This window comes from Stenella coeruleoalba, assembly GCF_951394435.1.
Source record: "Stenella coeruleoalba genome assembly, chromosome: 8".
Lineage (NCBI taxonomy): Eukaryota > Metazoa > Chordata > Mammalia > Artiodactyla > Delphinidae > Stenella > Stenella coeruleoalba.
The window spans coordinates 37,727,998-37,744,553 of NC_137154.1; the positions used below are offsets into that span (position 1 = coordinate 37,727,998).

At 39.0% G+C, this 16,556-nt stretch overlaps 1 protein-coding gene across 1 annotated transcript in view; it reads left to right on the plus strand.

Annotated features, from left to right (window-relative positions):
- TPH1 (tryptophan hydroxylase 1) overlaps nt 1-15,122 on the plus strand; it is a 41,291-nt gene extending 26,169 nt beyond the window's left edge. Inside the window, exons 3-11 of the mRNA XM_079929258.1 lie at nt 2,343-2,526; nt 4,831-4,931; nt 7,798-7,865; nt 8,011-8,207; nt 10,210-10,345; nt 11,026-11,152; nt 13,084-13,179; nt 14,183-14,316; nt 14,829-15,122. Coding sequence (XP_079785384.1) covers nt 2,343-2,526; nt 4,831-4,931; nt 7,798-7,865; nt 8,011-8,207; nt 10,210-10,345; nt 11,026-11,152; nt 13,084-13,179; nt 14,183-14,316; nt 14,829-15,003 — 1,218 coding nt within the window. The 3' untranslated portion in view covers nt 15,004-15,122. The remainder of the gene's footprint in view (nt 1-2,342; nt 2,527-4,830; nt 4,932-7,797; nt 7,866-8,010; nt 8,208-10,209; nt 10,346-11,025; nt 11,153-13,083; nt 13,180-14,182; nt 14,317-14,828) is intronic.
- Nucleotides 15,123-16,556: the final 1,434 nt, after the last annotated feature.

The following is a 16,556-nucleotide window of genomic DNA, read 5'->3' on the forward strand; positions in this document are numbered from 1 at the left end:
GCAGAGGGTTGAGCTAATCACACTCCTTAAATCACGTGGACACTGTCATCACTGATGTATACAGCCTCCTCCTGTTTTATTCCATCTCCATTTCTCTCTTCTGATAGACAACTGCTCTGATACGTTTGATCTACACACTGAATTGTTTTTTATGTTACTTAGAATCTATGTTGAGTTTCTGCATGTGCATGGACTGGTAATTTATATAAATGTTATTGTACATACACTTTTTCTTTTACTCAGCACTGTGTTTTGAAGACCTACCCGTGCAGCTACGTATCCATCTCATTCGTTCTTCTGACTGCTGCAATGGTGTTGTGGGCATGAATCCACCTATTTTTACTTATCCTCTGCCTATAGGGGGCAAGCATCTTCAACGCTTTTAACTATATTTTCTCATAGTAGCGTCCATATTTATAAGCAATATGCTTGTTCTGCTGCTATTCCTTGTTTTTTCCATTTGTAGATATTACCTATTGATTTTCTCCAGCGGAAGTGAAGGATTAGCTTCCTTGGCACAGCTCCCTTTCCAGAGGCCCCTCAACTTCCCTTCCCCCCATCTTCACAACGTGGTTATACCCCAATTTTTGGCTATATCAGTCTTCAGTGTTTTCATTATAAAGATGATGTAAATCTTGTTCAAAGAAGAGCTATATTATCCGTTATTCTGACTCTTCTTTTCTTGTACAACAGGATTACAGCATAGTTTTTAAGGGCATAGACTATGGAGCTAGACAGCTTGAGTTTGAATTCCAGCTCTTACACTGATTAGCTGTGTGCATTTGGGCAAACTGCTTAACCTCTCTGTGCCTCTGTTGTTGTAATTGAAATATCTGATAAGGAATGTCTCACTTATTACTTTAACTCTACCTGAATTTTCCTAGACATTCTTGACTAAACTTTTCTTCCAGGTAAGAAGAAAAGAAACTAAATAACTTTTAAGTTATTTAGTTACATTTCCTCACCAAATTCCATCAGGTTTTTCATTTTGATAGCACTCAATTTTAGATTACTTTAGGAAGAATTGACATTTTGTATCTTCTTCTCCAAAAACATAATTTATAGCTTTATATTTATTCAAGTCATCATTCGGAAAATATTTATGAATGTACTCTTATTCTAAAAATTCATAAGAAATAGATTCAATAAAACTCTCCTTTACTCCTGATCAATTCCAATATATTTTGTAACTGGCTCTCTTGTATTGATTCCATGATAGATTCTACGTTCCAGGATAAACCCTGCCTATTCCAATTTCCCAACATCCCTGACATTCACTCTCCTTTCTTATTTATCAAGTTAATGTTCCCTGATAATTATCTCATCCCTACCTTTGCTCATACAATTCCTCCTGTTTGGAATCTTACTTCTTCCCTTCTGTCTTCCTATTCTATCTATTTTTTAAGACTCATCTCAGCTCCTATCTGCTCCATAGAACCTTCTACCTCCTCAAACTCCTGATGTTTTTTTCCGTTTCTGAACATCTTCTGCGTCTGAACACTCACTATTTGTATTTTCTCTTAGTCTTTCATGTGTTAGTCAACTAGATTGTAAACTCCTTGTACGTCTTGCCCTCCTTTGTATGCTTCACAGCGATTACTTGGCTACACAGGTGTTCACTAAGTTAATTTAGATTCAGCTGGTTAGTATTGGAGATCATCTACTCTAACTTTCTCGTTTTTTAGATGAAGAAAACTGTTGGGTGACTGGTTCTTATGTTTCATGATTATGTCACCAGGGCTTTTCCTCAGCACCCAGATTGGTAAGAGAAGATACCTTCCCCCCACAGGTTTACACATATGGACCCCACAGCTCAGGCTGGCACGCGAAGAGATCAGAAGCAGCAATCTGATTCAGCTGGTTACTGAGTTTGTAGCTTAAGATATTGGAGGTATTAAATATTCCATGTTCAAGCTGTTCATCTAATTGTATTAAATGCATTATTGCAAAGGAGACTTTTCTTTTGAAAGGACTAACACTAGATCACTTAAAAAAAAACCTAGCCTTTATTTGTGAGAATTTTCAAAGGGTTCTTTTTATCTAGGAGACTAAGTCTTTTGATTTGAAGCCCAATCAGTTCTGGCAATCTGAGGGACTTTCTACTGGGTGTTAATTTAATTAGATTCTGGAGGGTGTGATGAATTTTTCAAACTTTTTTGGAATAGTACCTAATATTTAGGGGGAATTATTTTGCTGTTGATGGCACTAAAAACAGCCTTTTTTCCCTTTGGCTATTATGACAAGTGATGAGACTGAGTTTTAGTGGTAATGGAAGTAATCTTCTCAGAGACTATAACCATTTGAGGCAGTCATGTGTGATCTTCATCCTCTGCTTTCCACAGGAGAAGCATGTGAACCTATTACACATTGAGTCCCGAAAATCAAAGAGAAGAAACTCAGAGTTTGAGATTTTTGTTGATTGTGATATCAATAGAGAACAATTGAATGATATTTTTCATCTGTTGAAGTCTCATACTAATGTTCTCTCTGTGAATCTACCAGATAATTTTACTGTGAAGGAAGATGGTAAGTTTGAAAAGTGAAAATACTACTCAGAAGATTAAGTGCATAATGTGTGTCCTATCTTATGTTTAGCTTGAAGGCATGAAAGCAAACGTAAAACACTGTCTATTCAAATTGCTTACAATCTGATAATGAAGAAGATACAAAATGTAATTGTTCAAAATGCTAAAGAAAAATTATAAAGCAACATTTTATCAAGGGCGAGAGAAGTGGAAAGGAAAACTTGAGTACAAGAAAGAATTTAGAATAGTTAGAAATCCATTGTTTTCTCAGTTTCCAAATCATCAGGCATTTCCTTTTTTTTTTTTTTTTTTTTTCGGTACGAGGGCCTCTCACTGCTGTGGCCTGTCCTGTTGCGGAGCAAGGCTCCGGACGCACAGGTCCAGTGGCCATGGCTCATGGGCCCAGCCGCTCCGCGGCATGTGGGATCTTCCCAGACCGGGGCACGAACCCGTGTCCCCTGCATTGGCAGGCGGACTCTCAACCACTATGCCACCGGGGAAGCCCCATCAGGCATTTCTTGATTTCACAGACCTCCAGTTCACAATCCCTGAGCACTTAGTAACTCTTACGGGGCAGATACCTAGCAGATATTAAGTGAATATTTGAATTTGTTGAGAATGTTGACAATTACTGACAACTATGATGTGAAATACTCTATATATGAAATACAATATTCTTCCTTGTCCTCACTTCCACCAAAACCAAATGGAAAGCTTCTAAGTTTTCAGATACTCAGGTAGCACTTCTACTGTGAAAAAATCCTTGCAGTTTACTTGGGGCAAGAGACAAATGGATAAATCAGTCACATTTTATATATGGTACTCAATTTAAAATAATCCCTTCAGATTATGTCACAATATTTGGGTGTAATCAGGGCTGATATTCATCTGTTATGTATTCATATGGCTGTATAAGGTATTAAAATATCAAGATTCTACGTCCACGTCTGGCTGGCAGATAGCTTTTCCCCTGAGTCCCTTAAGTGCTCCTCACCATGCCTGAAGCCCATGTGCCCCCAGTTCTCCCCTAGGAGTCCTGTGGCCACCACAAACAACTAGATTAACACCTGATAGAGCAGGAGCCTGGGACTCTGCTTGTGTCTATTTTGAGTGATTGGTGCCCCTGTTGTTTTGTTGCTGAATCTCTTGAATATCACTTCTGGGTATGTTAGAGCATTAAACTGGAGCAAGAAGAATTGAGTCCTAGTCCTCTCTGTTCCATTAGAGATGAATGATCTTGGATAAGTTACTTCACCTCTCTGGCAAATGAAGAGTTTTATAGAGTCTAAATAGTTCAGCTGATTTTTAGGGAACACCAACTTGTATCAGATAATTCTACTAAGAAATGGGGATACAAAAAGAAATAGTCCTACCCTGGAGTCGTTCCCATTCTTTTCTGTAAGACAGCCATATGCAGATACATTATAGTAAAACATAGTAAAAGCTTTCAGAGAATTGGAGTCATAGTCATGGGAACCCAGATGATAGAGAACTAGCGCCACCTACAGGGTCAGGGAAAGCTCATTTGATTTGGGTCCTGAAGGAGGAGAAGGATATTCTCAAGAAAACAGAAGGATGAGGTGCAGCAGGATGTGGGATGGGATAGGTATTCCAGGGAGAAGACCAGCATTCACAAATCTCAGAGTTTTAGGAGAGCGTGTATGTATGAGGGATAGTGAGAAGATCAAAGTGGCAAAGACATAAATGATCTCTAAGATCCTTTTAATCAACAAAAATAAACATTCAGAGTTTTAATTAAATTTGCTAATTAAAAATTAGCCTTGGGGTTTCCCTGGTGGCGCAGTGGTTGAGAGTCCGCCTGCCAATGCAGGGGATACGGGTTCGTGCCCCGGTCGGGGAAGATCCCACATGCCGCGGAGAGGCTGGGCCCGTGAGCCATGGCCGCTGAGCCTGCGCGTCCGGAGCTTGTGCTCCGCAACGGGAGGGGCCACAACAGTGAGAGGGCCGCGTACTGCCAAAAAAAAAAAAAAAAAAAATTAGCCTTACTCTTTAAGACTAGCTAAATATGTAGCTTAAATTTTTTTGAACTTTTGGTCTATTACTAAAGTGCATCATTTCTGCAATGCTTAGGAAATTAAGGCTTAAAATATTTTTAAACTCAAAAACTTTGAATAAGATTTACTTATTAAAACTAGACCAATTTACTTGTATACATTGTGCCTCAACGTACAAGCTAAAATTAAAAATCTCATCCAAATGCATTTATGACTTTCTTAATTTCTTTTTCTTTATTGCCTAATTTAAGATGGTCTCTTCAACTGTTAGTGTTTTTTGTATTTTTCAGGTATGGAAACTGTTCCTTGGTTTCCAAAGAAGATTTCTGACCTGGACCATTGTGCTAACAGAGTTCTGATGTATGGATCTGAACTGGATGCTGACCATCCTGTAAATATTTTAAATAAATATTTTCATGAAAATAAGTTAAAGCAAACTAAAAAATTAAGGGTATTATTTTTCTTTTCTGGAGAAAGTGCTTATTCTAGACTAAATAGGATCTTGATTAATCTGGGTTTCAGGAAGTGTTATTAGTCCTTCATGTTGGTGGACTTGAAACCAAGTGACTGAAGAGCATCCAATTTCATTGGCTCCAAAACATCTGTGTCATGCCTGGAATTCGTATTACTAAGAGCTATTCCAAGAATTACACTACAGTGAACACCGTATCTGCAGTCGGTTTCTATCAAAATGGGCATGGGCTATTGGAGAGGGGAGTAAAGATAGGAAGGGGAAAATCATCACCCACACTGCCCAGCATAATTGGTTTATTATGCAGTTGATGAATTAGGAAGCTGTTTCCTTGGAAAATCATATGGGATACAGTACAGGCATGAGTTGGAGAATTAGTAAGTCTAGAGCATTAGGACTTCTTATGGAGCTCTAGGATCCTAGGAGGGGAGGAGAGAAGAGAGTCAGCAGTAGAGTTGCACAGACCAGGGATTTAATCTAGCTTCTATCACTTATTAGCTGTGTGAATGTGACCGTATACTGCCTTAGACAACCCCAGCCGATCCATCCATTTATTCTATAATATCTTATTGAGTAAGTATTGGAATTAATAATTTGCTGTACCTGCCCTCTGGGAGCTTCCAGTCAAGTTGACAAAGTAAAGCACACGCACACACACACACACATATATATAAACACACGTACAAGATTTAAGTATGAAAAGTGTGCTAAGTGGCATGAACAGACTGCTTTGAGATATACACAAGAGAGTACAAACACTTCTAGCTGAAGAGGTCAGAGAAAGGCAACCTTGTTAACTTGGCCTTAAAGAATTTTGGCAGGAAAGAGATGGAGAGGAAGGACAGTTCATTGCAAAATGAGCAAAGGTTCAGAGGCAAGAAAATCTGGGGCATGTTTACGGAAAGGTGTGTAAATCAGTTTTACTGACCTACTACCAAGTCCTGCGGATTTTCACCTCCAAGATATTTCTTTAATTTGTTCCTTGTTTATTCTTACTACCACATCCCTTAACTGGTCTTCCTGCCTCCAGCCTTGCCGCCTCAAACCTGTCCTCATAGTCACTAGAACGATCTAAAGCCTCAGTATAACCGTTATCCCTCTTGTGCCTAAAAATCACCAATGGTACCTCAGTACAGATCTAAGAAAACTGAAAACATAAGCCCACGCAAAAACTTGTACACAAATGTTCATAGAAGCATTATTCATAGTAGCAAAAAAGTGGAAACAACCCAAATATCCATCCACTGGTGAATGGATAAATAAAGCATGGTATGTCCCCAACATGGATATTAATGGCCATAAAAAAGCATGAATTACTCAACATGCTACAACAGGGGTGAACCTTGAAAACACTGTGATAGTGAAAGAAACAAGTCACAAAAGGCCATACATTGTGTGATTTCTTTTACATGAAATATCCAGAAGCGGCAAATTCATAGCAACAGGAAGTAGATTACTGTTTGCCAGGGCTGGGGGTGAGGGAAAATGAGGATAGACTGCGAATGAGTAGGGTGTTTTTTTTCAGTGTGATAAAGTGTTCTGAAATTATGGTGGAGGTGGTTGCACAACACTGTGAATATCCTAAACCCCCCTAAATTGTACACTTTAAAATGTCAGTTTTAAGGTATGTGAGTTATATCTTGATAAAGCTGTTATTTTAAAAAAAAAAAAAAAAACCCAATGGCTTCCAATTACCCCAAGACTAAAATCCAAGCTCTCAAACAGACCTTTACTAGCAGACCCATAACTAGTCTTCACCGTGCTCCACCTCACTCTCCAGGCTCCAGCAACATTGGATTACCTGTACTTTCTTAGGTGCAACATGCTGTTTTTCATTTCTGCGCTGTCCTTGGTGCTGTGCTTTCTGTCCTTCTCCCCCTGGCTCTCTCCACTCCTCTTTTAGCTTAGGAGTCATTGCTAGGGACCCTTTCCTGACCCCCACTACCCTCTTCGCATACTCTGGATTATGAGTTTCTTTTTGAGTTCAAGTGGTATTTTGTGCCTGTCTGTAATAAGGCACTTACCATATTGTTTCAAAACAATTGGTTAAAGTAAACGCCTTGAAGATCCAGATTGTGCTGTGTTTCTCTGAATTTCAGCACAAGGCCAGGTGCATAGTAGGGACTTGTAAATCTGTGTTAAACACACAAGTCTCATTCTTTCCTTTCAAGTGTCCTCCCCTTCTTTCCTATTTTGTATTATTGGCTATTTCCTTCTAAGATTTGCTTTTTGATGCCTTATTTTGTCTATTTTTTTCTTAAATATTTTTCATAGGTATAAATTCTAGTGTTACTATCTCTTCTATCTTTTTATCATTAATTGCTTCTACAAATGATTAATATGTCTGCATTTTGCAATAAAATCTGAAGCTAGATTCAGTTGCCATGATTTCAAATATTAGTAATTACTACTTTGTTACTAATTACAGGAAAATATAACTGAAGATGTAGTCAAATGATTAAGAAAAAACTCACCCTTGGAAAAGAGCCATGTATTTTAACTAGGGTGGTGCTTTTCTTTTTCCTCAAACTATTTTATTTTTGTAGCTACTGTAGTATTTTTGAATCTATAGTACCTTTTATCTTTGCAGCCACTATCGTATGAATCTGTCATATAATGTTGACTTTAAAAGAAAAATGATCATAAATTTCTAAACAGTGCTTGCTCAAAATAACAGTTATATAGCCCTTCAGTATAGTCACTTGAATAATAATGAAATGTTTTCTAAGTCATTTGTTAAGTATTTTTTAGTATGCATATTTAAAAACTTTTCTTTAATTATCAGGGCTTCAAAGACAATGTCTATCGTAAAAGACGAAAGTATTTTGCAGACTTGGCTATGAACTATAAACAGTAAGTGTACTATAAAAATAACTTATTCAACTTTGAACTAATGAAATAAATGGAGTAAATTATGCCTATATAGTAAATAGAAAACAAGATACGTGCTACTGTTTATTGGATGCTAATTCAAGATAACTTCTCTTTATCTCATTAGTGGAGACCCCATTCCTAACGTTGAATTCACTGAGGAGGAGATTAAGACCTGGGGAACTGTGTTCCGAGAGCTCAACAAACTTTACCCAACCCATGCTTGCAGAGAGTATCTCAAAAACTTACCTTTGCTTTCTAAATACTGTGGATACCGGGAAGATAATATCCCACAATTGGAAGATGTCTCAAACTTTTTAAAAGGTAATGAAATGATTAATTTTTTGTAAGGGGAATATTGAACTCCATTTCAATCACAATAGAATTTTTAATAGAGGACTAAAGTCCAGTTATTTGGGAGGTCAGAATTTTTCTGTATTCTGTCCTGGCAATTCTCCAGGCACCACATTTGAAGAGGGACGTTCATAACCTGGAGCAAATGTAGAGGAAAGTGAGCAGGATTGTAAGAGGATTGGAAAATGTATCATATAAATAAAATTTGAAGGATTCTCAGGGTGTTTAACCTGGAAATTTAGGGGACTTTATAGATTTATTTAAATATTTGAAGGTCATCTTATGTTATAGAGGGATTCCTATGTGGCTCTGAAGTAAAGGACAGTCGGATAGAAAGAGCAAACTTTTAGTTCGAAACGGACAAGATCCTGTTAAAAGAGCCATTTGAAAATGGGACAGGCTCATGAGATGGTTAGTTCCACATCCATGGAGATGTTCATGCAAAAGTTCCACACCCACTAGAGGGATGTGATAGAGGAGATTCAAGCACCTTTGGGAAGGTTGGAGTAAATGATCGCTGAAGCCCCTTTCCACACTAAGATTCTATCGTTTTCTCAAAGAAGAAGATGTGTTAATAGAAGCATAAACAAAGACTAAGGACAATTTTGCTCCTTTTAGTTCATCATGCTTACTTGGTCCAGGCTTCCTTATTTTTTCTCACTAGTATAGGAAGTAAAAGGATCAGTGATCTCCAGGATCTACAATATGTAAGAAAAATAAATATCCCCCTTTGATCTCAGCAGATTAGAACCTTAGGGAAAAACATAGGCATTATGTTTTTGACCCAAAGGGAGTTTATCTTATTTCCATCATGATCTGAAATTACTATCTTTGAATTTATTATATAGACTGTTATAAAAATATACATATTTATTCAACCCCATAATTCTCATTCCTCAACCACTATACACAAAACTAAGAACTAAACAGGAGAGGGCAATATAGTTTTTACAAGGGAAGAACTCATATAAGTGGTTCCTACAAAAACTAGATTTAAAAAAAATAGTGATTAAGAATGGCAGAGAATCAAAGCACATGACCTTGTGTGACTTAACAAAGATGGACTAGCATATGCTACAGAAGTTGTTATCAAATCACACTTGCATGAGATCTGGAGGCAATATTTTGTTATAGATGCAAAACTGAAAGCTGATCACTTGGGGTCTGGAGCTTGAGCAGGCTGCAGAGCTTGTTGCTAAAGGTGTTTCAAGGGAACGCGTCAAAGAGAGAAACCAACATTAAAAGACAGTTCAAACAAAACATGAATTGGAAGGGGCTACCTGCCCTGGCAAATATGGTGGCCACTAGACAACCGTGGTTGTTTAAATAATTAAAATGAATGTAGGGACTTCCCGGTGGTCCAGTGGTTAAGACTCTGCCTTCCAATGCAGGGGGCATGGGTTCCATCCCTGGTTGGGGAACTGAGATCCCACATGCTGCGTGGTGCGGCCAAAAATAAATAAAGAAAGAAAATAAAGTTAAAAAAAATAAAATGAATGTAAATCAAAATGTTAGTTCCCCAGCCACATTAGCCACATTTCAAGGGCTCAATAGCCACACGTGGCTAGTGGCTAGCAATAGGCTAGATATTGAACATTTCCATCTTTGTGAAAAATTCTTTTGCCCATCGGAGTGGGAGAATCCAAGTACAAAGCATTGGGGTGGAACTGGAATTACCAGAGTGTGAGAGTTTGAAATGAAGGACAAGATCAGAGCTTATAGAGGTCCCCAGAGCCACTGCAGCCTAGTGGAAGGTGACTTTTACAGTGGGCATGCAGACTCAGGTATTGGGGAATGAAAGAGCACCATCCAGTTTAGATAACAAAGAAACTACAAGAGGTAGTACTGGCTAAAAATGACATAGTTTCAAAAATGGTTCTGATCTAAATTAATAGATCTTGTTAGTGAGTTTTTTTAAAAAAGAAAAGTAAGATTGTCTATTCTAGTGAAGATTTTCTCCTTTGCTTTGCAGAGCGCACAGGTTTTTCCATCCGTCCTGTGGCTGGTTACTTATCACCAAGAGATTTCTTATCAGGTTTAGCCTTTCGAGTTTTTCACTGCACACAGTATGTGAGACACAGTTCAGATCCCCTCTATACCCCAGAGCCGTAAGTACTTCTACTGCAGCATCCATCCATCGATATGGTACCTACGTCATGATTTTTTGTGAGGATCAAGCGAATTAGCACATGTAAAGCATTTTGAATGGTGCCTGGCATGTAATACATGATCCATGCTCTATACATGTTAACCATTATTATTACCATTATTAATTGACAACCTATTAGGTGCCAAGTGCTGTCCTAAGCATAGGGGATGTAAGACTGAAAAAAATCAAAGTTTCCTGCCTTCATAGAGCTTATATTCCAATGGGAGATACAGATAATAAACAAACAAGTAAATATATATATATATAAAATTCAGATGGTTATAAGTGCCATGGAGAAAAATAAAGTAGGGAAAGGGGACAGAGTTGTGTGTGTGGGGGTGTTTCTACTTTGAAAAGGGTGATCAGAAAAGGACTGACTGAGAAGGTCACATTTGAGTAGAGACCTGGTTTGGGGGTTGGGGGGTTGACATGTGGATGTCTGTGCGTATTTGTATGAACTTACATATGTGTGTTTGTGAGTGGCCAAGGTTTTGTAATAGTGTCCTTTGTGGTCCATTGCCAAAGTAATACCACCTGATCAATTTGAATAAAAGTAAGATCAGGTTTTGATTTGATTGAATGGTTGATTATGCATTTATGTTAAATGGCACAGTGTGACAACTTGTACCTCTTTTTCAGAGATACCTGCCATGAACTCTTGGGTCATGTCCCCCTTTTGGCTGAACCTAGTTTTGCTCAGTTCTCCCAAGAAATTGGCCTGGCTTCTCTTGGAGCTTCAGAAGAGGCTGTTCAAAAACTAGCAACGGTATAAATCTGGAAATAGCTGTATGAATCAGTAATCTTTAACTGGGGTGGGATGTGGGTATTTGTGTAGTTTAAAAGTACCTACTCAAGATGAGCATTAGAAAATTTGTCTTTTCTCATATTTAATTTAATTTAAATAATTTAAAAAAACATTAAAGGAAGATGTAAACATTTAAGGCTTATCCAAAGAAGACCTGAGCTTTAAAAAAAAAAAAAAGGCAGAGAGACAGAGAACACTAGAATACAATAATGTTAACAGTTGGTATACCTTCTTTTTTTTAGTAAAAATGATAGGTTCCTTAAAAATGATGCTAAAAATATTTTTGAGCACTAGGTACAAAACATGATGGAAATAGAAAGATGAATAAGGCCTGGTTCCCACCTTCAAGGAACTTATACACAGACACTTATGTTAGAATGAAAGGAGGTCTGTCGAGAAGCTCAGGCAGGGTGCTCTGGGAGTGCAGAGAACTGCCTGTGGAAAGTTTCATGGAAGATGAACATCTGGACCAGCCCTGGGAAGATGAGTAATGTTTTCACCTGCCAGGAAAAGAAGGAAGAGCATCTCAGGATGAGGACACACAAGGAAAGACAGGAGGTGCTTGGTGTATCTGAGGAAATGACAAGAAGCTGGAGCAGAGTGTGTGAGGTTTGGGGAGGTGGTGTGAAATAGGCTAGATGGTTAGAACAGTGCTCTCAAATTGTGGTTTGGGGACCCCACAGGGTCCTTGAGTAAAAGATCCATTCAAAATGCAGAGTGAATTTTAATGTGAGGGACAGAGTTCATTGATATGGTTTCAGATTCCACATTACAGCTGTACTTTAAGAAATTACCATTGTTGAGTTTTGATGTTGTGTCAAAGAAGAATAGCTACAATTATCTGAGAAGGCTATTACAATATTCAACCGTCTTCCAACTACTTATCTGTTTGAGGCTGACTTCTCTCCACATGCTTGAACCAAAACAACCTATTGTGACAGGTTTAATGCAGAAGCAGATGTGAGAATCCATCTGTTTTCCAGCCAGACATTAAATAATATCAATCCAGACACTAAAAAGATTTGTGACAATATAAAACAATGCAACTTTTCTCACCGTTTTTTTCTTTCTTTTTTTTTTTTGCGGTACGCGGGCCCCTCACTGCTGTGGCCTCTCCCGTTGCGGAGCACAGGCTCCGGACGCGCAGGCCCAGCGACCACGGCCCACGGGCCCAGCCGCTCCGCGGCACGTGGGATCCTCCCAGACTGGGGCACAAACCCGCGTCCCCTGCATCGGCAGGCGGACTCCCAACCACTGCGCCACCAGGGAAGCCCTCTCACCGTTTTTTTGTACAATATAGTTACTTTTGATTAAAATGTTATTTGTGTTACCATAAAATGGTTTATTATAATTTTAACATTAATTAGTAAACATTTAAATTTTTCTCAGTTTACATTTTTAATATGGTAAATATAGCTAGCTCTATCCCACATAAACAAAAGGTCTTTGGGGTCCTCAGTAATTTAAAATATTTATTTATTTACTTATTTATTTTGGCGGTGTTGGGTCTTAGTTGCCACACACGGGCTCTTCATTTCTCCATGTGGGATCTTTAGTTGCGGCATGCGGACTTCTTAGTTGAGGCATGCATGCAGGATCTAGTTCCCCTACCAGGGATCGAACCCGGGCCCCTGCATTGAGAGTGTGGAGTCTTACCTACTGGACCACCAGGGAAGTCCCTCCTCAGTAACTTTTAAGAGTGTATAAGAGTTCTGGGAACAAAAGTTTGAGAAGTCTGGTTTGGAATGAGGTCAGATTGTAGAAATACTTGTGAGCTATGCTGGGGGTCTTGGATTTTATTCCAGGGTACTTTGGGTCAGTGACTAAGAGTTGTAATTTGTTTTAAATTGAGTCCTTCAGGATGTGAAAGTAATACTGATGTCATTTTGCAGTGCTACTTCTTCACTGTGGAGTTTGGTCTATGTAAACAAGAGGGGCAGCTAAGAGTCTTCGGTGCTGGCTTACTTTCTTCCATCAGTGAACTCAAAGTAAGAGCTGTAAATCTTTGCACATAACCATATTCACTTAATGTAATTGATATGACCTGAAATAGTTTCTGGATTTTAATTTATTTATTTTTATTATTTATTTATTTATTATTTTTGGCTGCCTTGGGTCTTTGTTGCTGCGCGTGGGCTTTCTCTAGTTGTGGCGAGTGGGGGCTACTCTTTGTTGTGGTACGCAGGCTTCTCATTGTGGTGGCTTCTCTTGCTGTGGAACACAGGCTCTAGGTGCGTGGGCTTTAGTAGTTGTGACACGCGGGCTCTAGAGCGCAGGCTCAGTAGTTGTGGTGTACGGGCTTAGTTGCTCCGCGGCATGTGGGATCTTCCCAGACCAGGGCTTGAACCCATGTCCCCTGCATTGGCAGGCGGATTCTTAACCACTGTGCCACCAGGGAAGCCCTAGTTTTTGGCTCTCAATAAGAGCTTACTGTGGAAAATACTTGGGGTGGCAGTAAACATTACCTAAGAGGCATTTTTCTCTATTTCCTAAGTTTTCTGAATAGATATAGATAACTATTCAGAATATAGTTATATCTTTTAAATAAAAATGTATTTTAAAACAAAGTCTTGCTGTTGCCTCACCATTTTTGGTGTGCTAGCAACAACTTCAGTAATTTCTAGGGAATTCTTTGAGATGTATTATTTATCCAATAAAGGAATGAACTTATGTTTGTTGAGTGGTGGATGTGCATGAAATATTGTCCAAGGTACAGTCTTTCTCTCAAGGAGCCTACCACCTGCTGGTGGGTACAAGTCATGTATAGGAATAACTAGTGCAGGGTAGAAAGCAGATGCCATAATGCAGGAATAAATAAATAAAGATCCTTGGGTACCTCCTAAATGGAGAAGAGTGTTAGAACAATGGAGTGGTCTTGGGGCGTTTATAGAGATAGCAAACCATTTGTTTTGCTGGCTCTGGCAGTTGTGTGTAGAATGTGATCATGAAAATAGATAGTATCCTTTGATTCACTGACTCTTCATCCTCTAGCACGCACTTTCTGGACATGCCAAAGTAAAGCCCTTTGATCCTAAGATTACCTGCAAACAGGAGTGTCTCATCACAACTTTTCAGGATGTCTACTTTGTATCTGAAAGCTTTGAAGATGCAAAGGAGAAGATGAGGTAAAGTATATCTTCCTCATGCCTTAATTTTCCTCTGTAAAAGATAGGTCCAATAATGGTAACAAGTCACAGAAGCAAGCAGCTGGATAATTAGAAGCCCACTAGGCACCTTTTGCCTGTAACACATCTCTCTTTCACAGTAAATATTTAGGGTGTGTTGTTTATAATGACGTTCAGTGTTGCAAATATAAATCAGATACACTGAGAAATTGGTTACTTCCTATTCCTTCCTATCAGAGAGTTTATAACCTAATAGGAAAAATAAACTGTATGCAAATTACTATATAACAACTAGGAAGCCTTAAAGAGATACAGATGAAACACTGTTCTGCATTTTATTCAGGAGCAATTCATTCCAGCTAGAGGAACAGGGAAAGCCTAATGGCATTTGAGAAAGGACTTGAAGAATACACAAGATTTAGATATGTTAATTTTTAGACTAACGGACAGTATTTGGTTTTTATCATTTTCTCCCTAGAAACTGATTGCCTCATATTTTTTTTCTTAAATAGAGAATTTACCAAAACAATCAGGCGTCCATTTGGAGTGAAGTATAATCCGTATACACGGAGTATTCAGATCTTGAAGGACACCAAGAGCATAACCAGTGCCATGAATGAACTGCAGCATGAGCTTGATGTTGTCAGTGATGCCCTTGCTAAAGTCAGCAGGCAGCTGAGCATCTGACAGTTGCCAGTCCTAATCCCGAAAGCATCTGAGCATTCAGAGGCCTGTGGGCCAACTGTTGCTTTGCTTGATGACCTGGTTGTGGAGGAACAGCAGCCAAACAATCTTCTCTATTCCCATTCCTTAATGGACCATTAGTCTTTGAAAATGTGTACCTGGATACTCTAGCCACTACTTTTTTTTTCTTTTGGTAACAGCTTTAGTGAAGTATAGCCTAATTTTATTTTCCCCAGTTCTTGAGTAAAATGACTTCGATGATCACTTACAATACCTTGGTGGTTATTATGGAACTGATCCATATTGTTACTTAAGATTCTCTTATTTCTACAATAGCTTACTTATAACTGAATTTGTGCCAAGCTTGGTCACATTCACATGCCCAAATTTAATAGGGGATCAGCTGTCTCTGCTGCTAGCCTGAGCAAAAGCAGAGAGGCCTTTGCATATGAAACATACCTGGTAAAGAGCAAATAGTCTATTTTCAAGTGTAGTGTCTTGTAGGGAAGAAGGAGTATCTAAGTCTAGAAAGGTTGATTAGAGTATGATCCTTAAGTCCAGGTGAAGAATTTGTGACTTTATTTTGAAGGCACTAGGGAGCCCCTGCCCGAGTGACCATCCTCCTTGAAACTCTTTTCTTTCTGTGGCATTGCATATGTTTTACATTATCTGTCCTACTCAAGAGGCCAAAGGGAACTTGCAAGGCCCTACTCCGACATGCAGCCCCAGAGAATATCCTCAGGTTAGCAGGAGACAGTGTTGTCCAAGGGAGAGTTCAAACTGAGACAGATGAGAAGCGTGCAAAGTTTAAGTTGGAAAAGCAGTGCCGAGCACTTTATTTCCAAGGTATAAGGTGAGACCATAAATAGGAAGGTCAGGCGTGACAGTCGAGTGTGGGGAAGTGGGGAGGAGATGGTGTAAGAAAAGTCAAGAAGATCATTTTAGGACTGACACTGTAATAATGAAGGCTGCAAGCACTGGCTTTTATGTGGTGTCAGCGGTGTAGTACAGGGAGCAGGCTTGGTATAAAGCAGTAAAGCTGGAATCCCCAGGATAGGCTTGTATCTCTTCAGTTTGCTCCTTTCCTCCCCCAACAACTAAAGGAAGACTTTCCTCAAGTTTCTGTCTTTAGCCCTCTTCTCTCTCTGCTCTCTGTTCACGGGAGATGTCATCCGTGTCCATGACTTTCTTATTTCATATGTCTCCCATATTTGCAATTCTAACCCTGACATCTGTCTTGAGTTTTTGCCTCTTACATCCAGCTGCCTGCCAGATGTTTCCATCTAGATGTCCCATGAATTAAGCCAATGTTGTGTAACTTCTTGTGGCACCATTCATTAGAATGAAATGGGGTTGTGCAACATGGCAGCCCTGCCAAATATCTTAAACTCTATAGGTCCAAAAAGAAACTGAGAATCACCAGAATTTTGTGCCCCATCAGTTTCCTCTCCCAGTGATCTCATTTCTATTGATTGTATTAAGGGTCATATTTTCAGCCAATTTCCCATTCTTAATCAGCTATTTAAAGACCGTGTCCTTAATTTTTTCACATTAAT